Source organism: Passer montanus, unplaced genomic scaffold (assembly GCF_014805655.1).
Source record: "Passer montanus isolate IOZ18808 unplaced genomic scaffold, ASM1480565v1 scaffold37, whole genome shotgun sequence".
NCBI classification, from domain to species: domain Eukaryota; kingdom Metazoa; phylum Chordata; class Aves; order Passeriformes; family Passeridae; genus Passer; species Passer montanus.
This window is the reverse complement of record NW_024368485.1, coordinates 8,216,321-8,229,238: the sequence shown is the minus strand read 5'-3', so window position 1 is coordinate 8,229,238 and position 12,918 is coordinate 8,216,321. Positions and strand designations below refer to the sequence as shown.

At 44.2% G+C, this 12,918-nt stretch overlaps 1 protein-coding gene across 9 annotated transcripts in view; it reads right to left on the bottom strand.

Moving 5' to 3' along the window:
• The window catches only part of PLCB4 (phospholipase C beta 4), a 186,450-nt gene that overhangs the window by 58,405 nt on the left and 115,127 nt on the right, over positions 1–12,918 (bottom strand). For all 9 annotated transcript variants that reach the window (XM_039716986.1, XM_039716991.1, XM_039716983.1 and 6 more), the window contains 5 exons: positions 12,282–12,361; positions 11,675–11,728; positions 6,633–6,714; positions 5,840–5,940; positions 5,040–5,097 (listed from right to left, as the gene is read on the bottom strand). In XM_039716986.1, coding sequence (XP_039572920.1) covers positions 5,040–5,097; positions 5,840–5,940; positions 6,633–6,714; positions 11,675–11,728; positions 12,282–12,361 — 375 coding nt within the window. The remainder of the gene's footprint in view (positions 1–5,039; positions 5,098–5,839; positions 5,941–6,632; positions 6,715–11,674; positions 11,729–12,281; positions 12,362–12,918) is intronic.

The following is a 12,918-nucleotide window of genomic DNA, read 5'->3' as shown; positions in this document are numbered from 1 at the left end:
CTAAATGTCCCTTTGTAAATTCTCTTATCCTTTGTTTTTTTGCCAAGTGACAGACTTGACTGGTGGCACTGCAATCACCTCTGCAAAAATGCAAGTCTTACACAATGCCTACAGCTAAAGAAAAAAAGTAAAATAAAGCTATGCTATACATACAGAATTTGAAATCTGAGTTTAGAAATATGCAAGTACTGGATGATTATTTGTGAACTGTGCAAACATTGTGTTTTTAACTATTCAAAAACCAGCATAGGTTCTTGGAATAAATATGCACAAGAATTTCACAGCATCATCTCTTAATTCACAATAATTTATAATATTAGGATTTAACAATAGATGTTATGTTTAGGTACAATTTAGCAGGGATTTCTAGTAGACTAATAACACTCAGAATTTGTATGTTTTCACTTTATAGTGTGCTATGGAACTTTGGTTTTTCTCCATGCTGGATTAGAGCTGCACACTGTGAGCCTGATTGTCCATTGAAAGAAATTTCAAACCAGAATTGATGGAGTAGTGGCATGTAAGCAGACACAACAAAACAAAGAAATAAATATGACTGTGAAAACACTCTGTTACCCCAGAAGGTGCACAGTTTCCAAGCTTTAGGTTCAGAGAATTCAGAGATGTCAGAGGCCACCCCCACAGTGGCAGTCAATAATTTGGAGTGGACAGGATGGTGGTGACATGGCACTACCAGCATTTGCTGTAATTCCTTATGTGGAAACTTCTATAACCATTTCTGTTTTTCCACAAGAAAAGCAATATCCAATCCAATCTCTTTTCTTCCAACCAACCCATTGGTGGTTGTGCTTAACGAAGTGCAATAAATTACAAGCAATGGCAGCTCAGTCATGCAGCTGGGCAGGGTGTTTTGGGGGATGCCACTGGCAGAGTGCAGCATGTGAACACAGCAGGTCTGTGCAGGCCATGGGGCTCTGGGGATGCCCAGGAACACTCACATCCACCACCACGGGCAGCACACGAGGCAGGACACACCAGCAGCACCACAGCGGGCATGCAGCAGCTCCAGGGGGACACAGGACAAGGCTTGACCCCCCAGGGACAGAACAGCACCTCCAGAATGGTCAGGAATACTGTGGGAGTGTAGGAGAATGCCCCTAATGGCAAAGCTAGCCTTTGTCCCCCAAAAAAGGAAGGAAGCCCAGAAGCTTCTCCCAACGATCAGGTGAAAAACCACCTTACAGGACCCCAGAGACTTCACTAAAACCTTGGGGTCACCTCATTGGATAGGAGCCAAAAAGTCCCACCTGGGCCATAAGGCAGAAAAAGAGGAGGACAAAAGAACTGAACTGCCTTTGTGAACGTGTTTGTACCAGGAGCAGACCTCTGTACCTGGCTTGGATTTTCTGTTTGTTATTTTGCCTTTTATTAAACCTTTTTGTTTCTAACACTGCAGCAGAAGCCATCCTGCTCATTCTTCGCCTCCAAAGGTAACAGCCAAGCTAACCTTAGGGTATTAGGTTCCCTTTTGAAGGCTCATAAAACAGAACCTAATAGAATACCAGGGAAGGTTCTTTGCTCAAGAAAAGGGCTCTCCCCACTCGCTTTCTCCTACAGTTAGCAATGAGCAAACAGAAGGAAATAAATGGGACAAAGCAAAAAGTCTCCTCTTGAGAAAAAGTCCCAGAGTTACCAGAAGGAGCTGAGAGCAAAATATTCTTCCAGCAGCAGTGATCACTGCTCATTATTGATCCTCCAGTGGAGCAGAAGGGTGTCCTTACATTCACTTTGTTTAAAAAATAGAGATGGCAGCAGATAAAGATTTACTTTTAAAAAGCGATAGTGCTCTCTAGTGTCTCTTGGGAACATTCTGCACCCAGAGCTTGGTGGTGGCACAGGGAACTCGTGGTTTGTTTTCACCAGAAACCCAAGTGTGAAATTTCACCTCAGCAGAGCGCACGCCCCAGGTGCAGCAGAGCTGTGTCGGGTTGTTCTGGTTCCCCAGCAGGGCACCTCAGAGCAGGCACTGCCAGCCAGAGCAGGTGCACTGACGGGGAGCAGGGGGAGAAAGGGTGCCCAGAGGGTCTGCAGGGAGAGAAGAGCTCACCCAGCCTCCTCCCCAGCTGCCCCAGCCCCTCAGACACAGCTCAGCGTGCTAAAACCAGCTCTAACTGAAACCAGCACCTGCCTGGGGGGTGAGAAGGCCCTTTTGGGGAGATGGACAGCTGGGGGATGGAAAGAGGGAGTGGGAAGGAGGGAGGAGGAGGAAGAAACTGGGAGAGAGGGAGGAAGAGCAAGGACTTGGGAATAGGAAAGGATCTCCCCACACCTGCCTCCCAAAAGAATGGCCAGACTACTGAAAATTCCATTTAAACTGTTACTTGCCTTGTTATTTTATTGCTGTGAATGAACTGCAGGAGCAAATCTCAGTGGTAGTGATTTCAGTCCCTTTTCTACTATATTTCCTTCTTTTTTTTTTCCCAAAATCTGACTTTAAAAATAGGAGATCTAGACGAAAAACCAGCTCTAACTGAAACCAGCACCTGCCTGGGGGGTGAGAAGGCCCTTTTGGGGAGATGGACAGCTGGGGGATGGAAAGAGGGAGTGGGAAGGAGGGAGGAGGAGGAAGAAACTGGGAGAGAGGGAGGAGAGCAAGGACTTGGGAATAGGAAGGGATCTCCCCATACCTGCCTCCCAAAAGAATGGCCAGAATACTGAAAATTCCATTTAAACTGTTACTTGCCTTGTTATTTTATTGCTGTGAATGAACTGCAGGAGCAAATCTCAGTGGTAGTGATTTCAGTCCCTTTTCTACTATATTTCCTTCTTTTTTTTTTCCCAAAATCTGACTTTAAAAATAGGAGATCTAGATGAAATACTCAGTGCGTGACAACAATTAAGTTTCTAAAACCTTCCCAGAAGCTTTAATACCAAAGCACAATTAAATCATCTGTCAGCCAGCAGCATTTAGAAGTCAGATAGAGACAGGAGTTTGGACAAACTCCAGGAAAGCTGCTCACTCTGCTCATCCCCAGTAACACATCCTCACTCATGCTCTCTTAAAAACCCATAACACTTAGAGCTTCTGCAGCATGCCTTGGAGGTCACTTCAAAATAATTTAAGTGAAAGAGTCTCGTGAAGAGTTGCTCTGCCAAGGAACTCCCCTCTGCTATGTAATGATAATAACCTTTCTATATTTGCCAGCATTGGACACCACTGCTAATTGCAGGGCTGGCCAGCAGCCAGGGGACAGAAAGGAACCCTCCAGGAGGCACATTCTGGGCCCTCTTGTCCTTTCAAATGATGACCCAAACTTCAAACTCCGGCTGGAGGCCAAAGACCTCCAGCACAGACCAAAGGCATTGGTTGCAGTCACCAGAATAAATGTCCTTCCCTGGAAAAAACACTTGAGTCATTTTTGCCAGCTCTGGTCCTGAACCAAAGGGGCCCACCACAGGATTTCCAACTGCAAAATGTATTTTGTCAGTATGAATGTAGTCAACAAGATGCATTTTTCCCCAATACTACCTATGCATTTCCCCAATATTACCTATATTTACCTATATAAAATAATGTTTCTAATTCTGTAAAAAGACCTGCTAAAGACACACAAAATTGAGAGCACAGCAACTCAATCTTAATTTTTCAATCAGTTCCCGGAGATAGGGGGTTTCAATTTTAAATTTAAATCAATTTAAAAATAAAGATAAAACAGCAATTTACCTGAAAATGCAGAGTGACACTAAAGAAATCTGAAGCTAACGTGGTTTAAAGTGGGGATGGGGCTGTGTGCTTCAGGCAGTAGAATGCACCTAGCACTGCAGGTGAACTGGGCTGAGGTGCTGTAAAGGGTAATTTATCCTTTAAACCACAGCTCTGTCCTTTCTCTCCCAATGCACAAGCTTTAGCTCTGACCCAGCCCTGCAACCACTCAGACACTGAATTGTGGAAACAGCTGTGATCAAAGGATGACTCACAGCAGTAAGCCTTGCCAACAGATATGAACTAAAGCCCCAAGTATGTAACCCCAAGTATGTAATCAAGCTGTTAATCTCTCTCTCTCTTTGCTTTTTGAACACCCTTTCTACAAGTAATTCAGATTTAGTGAAGAGTAAGGCACATGTTCTGTACTGAAAAATAAAATTACATTCTAAATTTTATATATAGGGAACTTACAGTTTGGATCTTCAGATTGAAGTATCCAATAAATAAACATGTGTATATAAATATAAATATATATAAATATTTAAAACTGAACTATAACTAGTAAAACAATTTGAGCTGGAGAGATTTTTTGGCAATGCACATAAAAATGTCACATAGTGAGGCTGGCAGCTTCCCATGTTGAGGATGACAATAATCTACTGGTACAAAACCCAGTGGGATGTGTGTGTTTCCCATGGGTGTGCTCTTGTCTAATCCACATGCTGCATTTATTGCTGGAATTGCAAACCAGCCAGTTTTCTATAACTTACTGTGCTTTAGGAATAGAGAAGAGCCAAGCCCACACTGTTCATTGAACTACTTCACACACTTGTGATGCTTTTAAGAAATACTAAATACATCTGCCAACAACTGAATTCTGGAAATAAGCAATAAAAATATTTCCTCCTCCTATTCTGCACACATGGTATTTTAAAATCCATACACAAACTCTTAAAATATCCTCTTAGCTCGTGGATTTGTAACAGATTGAAATACTAGTGCTGAGGAGAATCAAGTCCCTGTTTATAACGCCCACTTCAGTTTTTCTGCTGTTCTAGAAGGACTGGATGTATTTAGCTGGGGCCTACAGGTAAAAGACCTGCCTGCAATCCAGTACTGGGTGCATTGGAGTGGAATGGAACAGCACAAAAAGCACAAAACACACAGGACACACAGCACAGCACAGCACAGCACCAAGGAGCCAAGAGACGCAGCTGAAGGCCAGGGTGCAGAGAGCAGAGGGCACACGGGGCTGGGGCTGATTTCTCCCTGGATGTTCCCACAGCAGGTCAGGAGCACAGGCATGCATGGGAGGGCTGGACAAGCAACTGCAGACAGACTGGGGGGGGAGTTAATGTATGAAAAAGCTTACTTCATTTAGAAAGCTCACTAATTGGTCTACCGTTAAATAATCAGTTTTGTCTCCATTGCTGAAAAGGAATTTATTAGAGAATGTGAGTTTTTGTACACGATGCTACAGTAGGTATGATTTACATGTTGACATTGTTGATACTTTTAAAACCACCTCCTATCTTCTACTTGAAGCTAGCCCCATAGTCTCAAAATGAACAGTCCCAGAAAACATGCTAAGTGTCTATGCTTGCACAATATACCTCCCACACCATACCGTCCTACCCTGAACAAACATTACATCATAAAACAACATGTAAGTCCTCCAGAGTAAATTTAGTGAAGAAACTGTCCAAACTTCAAATTTCTTACTTCAATATACCTCCCACACCATACCGTCCTACCCTGAACAAACATTACATCATAAAACAACATGTAAGTCCTCCAGCTGAGAGTAAATTTAGTGAAGAAACTTTCCAAACTTCAAATTTCTTACTGAATTTAATTAGTTCACGTACTGTGTTAATCACCTAAAGGAGCAAGTTAAAAATTACAGTTGTTAGTAAAGCCAATGCAAAAAAAAAGTTCCAGGTGCTTCCTTTAACTCATGTAAAAGTTGCTCTAAAATACAGAGTGAACTTTTACATTAACAGTCAGAGAAGGAGGAAGGGGTAAAACATAGACTGGAGCTTGTTCTAAAGTACTGCTGATGCTATAGGATTCAAGGGCAGAAACATTTTACAGTGCTCTGCAACTATTAGTTATGGACTAAAAATACAACAAAATGTCTTTAAAGCAAGATTATATGAAATCTGAACTTACATCTTCTTAAAGAGGTCCTCTATGTCAGTTCGGGGACATATCTTTTGGGTAAGCTCATAAAATTTCTCATAAGTAAAAGCTGCAGGCTCAATTTCATCATTCTGCAATGAAATGCAAAGGTACATTTATGCAGACAAGAGACCTTATGTGCTCTTTTCCCAAGAGAGTATCTTATATCAGAAAAAAAAGCAACAGAGAACTGGTTTAGCTCCTTCCCAAGTATAAATTTACCTGGTTTCTTTTGTACTCTCTCAAAGTAATTCTAATTCATCTGTATTGTAGATCTGTTTGATGTGCTTGTATTGTAACCTCACTGTAATAATAATTCTACATAAACACAGAGCTGGAAAACAATCAATTTTTCTTCTGAAGCTTGAAAAAAACAACCAAGCCAAACCCCAGGAGTTGAAGCCATCACCTCTGGGGCTGCTGGCAGGGGCTCCCCTGGAGTGGGACAGAGCTGGAGAGCAGCTCTCCAAAGGAGGGGAGCAAGAGCAGGAGGAGTCCAAGAAATTCAACAAAGCAATCTATTACATGCATATTTTGTGCTCATATACTTAGCATAAACGAACAAAAGGTAGTTTGTGACAGAAAAGAAGGGAAGCCTCCTCTAGGAGGTTTAAGGACCTCTGTGCCATACAGATTTAATTACATTTTGGCTCTGGTAAACAACCTCCAGCAACAGTAAGTAACGCGCTTTTTGTGATGCAAATGGCTTCGATTACAGCTACAAACGTGAGTGAGTCACCACCTTATCAGAACACAAAAGCAGCTATTCACAGCCACGAAATACCTTTCCGCTGGGAAGACCCAATTCCTTCAGTGCCTGAAAGATCACTTTTTCCGTTTTACCTGATGCAAAGGTTCTGGTTATGCTACAACAAAAAGGAGTGGAGAGAGGAAAAAAAAAAAAAACAAAACAGAGAAATGTCAGTCATTTAAAAACAATCAGCTTTCTCCTGCTCTCACTGCCAGCCCTGCCCTGCTCCAGCCATGAATGCAAGCAGTTCCAAGAGTGCAGTGCAAGAAGTGCTGCGAGCTGCAGAGAGCAGCACTGCTCTGCCTGCAGCCGTCAGGAACACATCCAAATAATGAACTGCAAACCCAAGAGGGGTTTCCCCAGTACCGGGGTACAGAGCCATGCAGAGCACCCTTCTGCTGGCTCTAAGCTGTGTGCTGGCACCAGTGACTGCTCCCAAAGCTGCAGATTCTCGGAGGAAGGAGTTTCCCTTGGCCAGCCCCGGCTGTGGTGGCTTCCCCTCCATCCCAGCATTAAACTGCGCCTCCACAAGGCAGACTGGGCTGCTCCTCAGGCTGTTCCCTCCTCTCTCCTGCTCCTGCTGCTGCTGTCAGGCTGCAGGCACCCGGCACATCCCAGTCCCTGCCGCAGGGCTCCCTCTGGATGCGCCCTGAGCTCCCAGCACGGAGAGCACCAACAGATCCCCTGTCCCAGCCCTGCTGCACACACACCCTCAGCTGGGTATTCCACCACACTGAGAGCACCCTGCTCCTTCCCAAAGCATGGCTTCACTGGAACGAGACCAATCCCACAGAAGTGCTCTGTTTGGTGGGACTGACAGCAGGGAACCCATTTCTGATTCCATCTGAGAAGAGTCAGAATGACCCCTGGGATGGAGGGGCATCCCAACCTGAGCTGCCCTGCCCTCTGTTCAGGGCTGTGACCCACAGCCCCCTGGTTCTGTGTCCTCGTCTGGAGGGAGAGCCTTCAGCCTCATCCAGGATGTCCCAGCAAGGCTCACACGGGGAAACACCCCATGGCTGCTGCTGGGAACGTGCTCCTCACCACCAAGCCAGACAAACATTTGCTGGGACTTTCACTTAATCTCGTGCATAATAAATAATTTCACTTGGCAAGAGACCTGAAACAAATTGTGGCTGCTATTTGTTGCCATAGCAATTCATGGTTGTTTTATTCTCCAAAACACTCTAAACTGCCTATGTAAATATTTTCATACTAATAAAATTAATATCAGGAAGTGAAAATATCTAAATAATAAAAAAATATTTTAACAAAACTTAGCCATGTTTTCCTTCTTACTGGGTCCTTATAACAGTTAGATTGCTATGTCCCTATTTAGACATCCAAGTTAGCTGTTTAATTTTCCAAAGCTGATAAGTACCAAGATATTTTCACTAAAATATAGACTGAGTTTAACTTTAGGCACTTGTTTCTTAAAAAAATCCTCAGGCATCTATTTTTTCTGCTAATTCTAAACCACAGAGTAATGTTAGCTCTACAATTTACAACCTATTTCCAGCCCTGTAAATTTCTATGTCTTTTGTAATGAATTGGACTCCAATAATAAATGTGCTGTAAAACATGTAATATTGGTGTAAGTAATTAATCAGATGTGTGCCAAGATTCCATGGCTGCAGGGAACTTACTTTTGATGCCAAATGTTGGGTTTTTTTTTTATTTCACAAAAGCTGACAGCAAGCACAGCAGTAATTTGTAATGACAGCAGCAGTGTAGAGGAGATTGCATGAATCAAAAAAGATTGTAAAAATACAGCGTGACACGATCATTTTGCCCAGGCTATTGCAAATAAAACTGCTTTTCCTTCTGTCAGAAGAGACTGCACCCCAGCAGATTTACATTCACCTTGACACCTGCAGGTGTTTACTCCCCGTGTTCCACCTGCAGTGTTTGGGGCTCATGCTAGCCTGCCACTGCACTTCCTCATGAATACTGAAAATACCTCCCACCTCTGGAACTGAGCATGTGACTCTGCTGTGCTTGCTAATGGATTAAATGACTTGGTTACCTCTGACCTTCAGCACTTTCCAACCATCACCTCAAAAATCAAGCCAGCACAACCTGTGGGAATCAATCCTCTACCATGGCTCCACTGAATTTATCAGCTGGGCTTGACCTGCCTACACTGTACAGGGAATTATCTAACTTTGATTTCCAGCCACCGCTGAAGTATTGCAACAGATTTCTTCCAGACACTCTGGAGTAATTGATGTGAAACACACTTAAAAAAACCTCCACTTTCAAATCAATTTAATTACTGAAAAACAGATTTATGTCAATTTGTCATAGTTGAGCTCTTTCTTTTTTTACTATATATTTTCATCGTTGGAACCTAAACTTGCTTGAACCCTTTTAAATGTAGTTACACAAAGGGAGAAGCACAGTCTGAGCAAAGCTAATTTCTAACCAGGCTCTAGATGGGCAGGTGCAACTCACTCACACAGAAAATAAATTTTCTGCCAGCAGAAAGTTCAAGAAACCAAGCAGATTTTTTTTTCTTTACAAATGCTGACCTGTTTATTCATCTGTTACAGTAGTGTTAAAATCTGAACACACAAAATATCTCACAAATGCCATGCCTTTGCAAGAGCTGTAAATGTCACTCTAGCCTCAGACTGCTAAAATTTATCAAAGCCCAGAAGGCAGAACTGCTACTCTCCCAAGGCTTTCACACTGCTAACAGCCAGCATTTCTTCTCTCCCAAGCACAGCACACAACAGCAGCAGACCTACGCCCCAGAATGCATTAAAATCCAAAAGTGGCTTGAGAAAGATCTTTGTGACTTTGCAACTCCCAACTGCAGAGCCCAGGAGTCACGAATATTTTGGCATTTACCACCAACAGTGTCACCTCCTCAAGGCTCACCACTCCCTATGGGGAATGTGGCAGCTGCAAAATTTGTTTCAAACTTGGGAGGAAATGCAAGGAGCTCTGATTCTGCAGGTGAGGGGTTTTTGTTTCCCCTTGGTGTTTTACTGCACCTCTGTGTAAAAATGAAATACAGGTGGCTCTTGTGATACACATTCCTGTGGCTGAACAGAGCTGCTGGGGGTTCTGCTCCTGGGAGAGAAACCCTCCCGTGTGCATCCCAGAGCTACAGCAACTGCTGCAGCAGCAGCAGGAAGCAGGGCTCAATAAATAACAGTGGATTTAAACAGGTTAAAGGGAAAGGTCAGCTGGAGGGGAGCACCAGTGGTTTAAAGCTGTGCAAGAGGCACTGGGGGAAGCCTGGGGAGCAAATGTGCAGCTTTGGTGCCCCTGCAAGGCAGAGGCACTCAGCTCACACTGCCCAGGGCTCCCTGGCTTGCCCTCCTCAGGCACACATCCCTTCCCCTGGACCCTCCCTTCCCTGCAGGAAGGCTCGTGGCAGGGGGGCAGGCAGTGAACCCCCATCCCAGGCTGAGCCCTGGGGGGGTGTGTGTGTGTGTCCCACCCCAGGATCAGCAGCTCCAGCCCCAGGGCCCTGCCACCCCACCTCAGGGCCCTGGCTCCCCTCCTCTGCAGGGCAGCTCTGCAGAGCACATTGGTTTCTCCTCTCCTCCATTCCTATTCCTCTTCTCACTGACACCTCTCCCCATGCTTTGAGTGGGTCACACCCCACCTCCCTGTGAGCCCCAAAAATGTGCCACATCTCACCCAGACCAAGACAGCACACTCCTTGGAGTATCCAGAGTCAGCTCCATGGAACAGCAGATCCCTTACAAATTTATAAGCAACCTTCTCTTACAATAAATTAAACTGCTAGGGACTGATCTATGGTAGCCTGTAAATAGTGCAAATTCAAATTTAAAGACTGAATACACTGGACCCAGTGAACTGGATTTTTAAGCCAGCCTGCATACACAAATCAGTAAGCTGCAGCCCAACAGAGAGAATTTATGCCTCACTAAATGTGATGTGAAATATTTAAAGGCAGAAACAGTTTCAGACAAGCTAGCACACTGTAAATTCATGCTGTGGAATGGGGTTCTGTGTTCAAGCACAGGCATACAGCTGTGAAGTCCTGAGGGTGGATTTGTCCCTGTGGCACTGCTCCCCCTCCAGCTGCTGATGCTCCTCGTGGCACTCCTGCAAGGAGGGGCCCATGGCAGCTGAGGCTGAGGGAAGAGCAGGGACCTGGCCAGTGGGAACTGCGAGGGGAACACACTGCAGCAGCTGCAACACTGTCAGCCTGAGCCATGAGCTTCTTTAGAAGCCTGGAAAGCAGCATGGCAGGCCCTTTGTCTTTCTGCAGATCCTACAGATGCAAAATCCTCTTTTCCTCCCTTGGAAAACAAAAAGTTGTGCGGGGCTTATCTTACAAAATCCTCCCTCTTGCTGCCTTCTGTGAGCTCCTCTCCATGGAAAAGCAGCATGCCCCCAAACTCTGCTTTGCATGTACTTTGTGAGGAGAAAAGCAGCTCAGTGTTTGGGCAGGAATGAAGTCCCAGAGCAGGAGGGGCAGCACTATTTCCTAGCCAGAGGACTGAAAACCAGTCACCTGCAATAGTTAACAGCTGAGCAGAAGGAAAGTGCTGCTCTGGCCTTGCTGTTCCCAACAAGTAACCCAACAGCTCATTTACCACGTGGACAAACCCAAATATTATCCTGGGGGTTCCTATAAAAGCAGAAGCATTTCTGGCAGACACATACATGTCTCTTTTACAAGGAACTGCAGTTTAAAAGTACCTTTTTGTCCTCTACTTAACTGGCCTGCAAGCTTTTATGGTTCTTTTTTTACAGTACTTTATCAAATTTTACAACTGAAAAACCCACCCCAGAGTTTGGGGAATGTCAGGCTGAGAAATCTGATGCCCTTAGCTCTAAGTGACTTTGAAAACTATTAGAAGAACTCATATCTTTATAATGGACTGCAAAAAAAATATAAATTACTAGGCTGATAAGAAGTCCTGCCTAGCTTACCAAGGAGGGCAGGTAAGAATATCTAATTCTGTACTTACTCTTACGTGTATATTAGCAGTAACATTAATATTATATTCCATTATTAAGCCACAGAATTTTATTAAAATTCTAGAACTAGGAAGTGAAAAAAACCTTGAGCTCCCCAGTGTGCTTACCTCCGAACTGGAATTTTCCCATTTGTGTTTGTTAGAAAGGCCAGCTTCATCCAGCTGAAATTAGGAATGAAATATTTTTTAAATACTGTTTATTATAATTGGGGTCTAGATGCTTGTGTTTAACTTGTTGCCATGTCTGCTAAATGAGTACAAACAAATAATTGTTCTGCAATAAAACCATTTTTCTGTAACCTTTCAGTGCTTGAGGCAGGGCAGTTCTTTAACTGTAAAGGCAAAAAGCAGCCCAAAAAAATCAGTACAGCAATTAACACCAGTGTGAAGATGAGAAAGTCTCACGGGGTTTTGCTTGCATATGCATCAAAGAAAAAACAAACCAACCAATAATTAAGACATACACTGCAATAAATCAAATGAACAGTTATAAATTCTCCTGCAATTTCTCCTGGGCAGGTGCCAGATATAGCCTTGAGACATCCTTAGTCTCAATAAAAGACAGACTCTTAACTCATTTAACACCATTTCTTATTGACATTGTTTTGTAAATGTCAAACTACAAAAAGCAACCTTTTTTTTTTTTTCAAATCCAACAAGGAAAACACAAGGACAGAAAAATAAAGGAGAAAGGGGAGGAAAGAAAGCAACTTACTGTTTCTTGAGACACGTCATTGGGCTGACATTGTTAGCTCTGAAGTTGTGTATGATGGATCCAAGCCCTTCTACCCATTGCTGGAAAACACAAGAACACCAAAACACCAAATCAGCAGAACTCCAGAGGGAGGAAGCAGGCAGCTGTGGCTTGGGGAACCCTCCTTGAAGCCATGGGCAATGTTAGCTACCTGTGCTGAGAAAGAACTGCCCAGCTCACAGCCCACACCAGGCAGAGCCAGCCCCATCTCATCCCTTCTACCCTTCACTACTCCTGCAGCAGACACAGGGACTGTGCTTCCCATTGCTCCAATCCTGCATGTGGGATCAGCAGTGCCAATCAACCTGTGCACTGCCAGCCAAGGCAAGTCACCACTCACTGATTTATTACGGCCTCCACTATATCCTGTGTGAACACTGGCTCCCTTCTGGGGCGACTGTGCTTCCCATTGCTCCAATCCTGCATGTGGGATCAGCAGTGCCAATCAACCTGTGCACTGCCAGCCAAGGCAGCTCCTCACTCACTGATTTATTACGGCCTCCACTGGTATCCTGTGTGAACACTGCCTCCCTTCTGGGGCAGGGGCAACAGCAGCTCTTCTGAGCTGGTATTTATTGATGCTGAGCCTCCATTGATA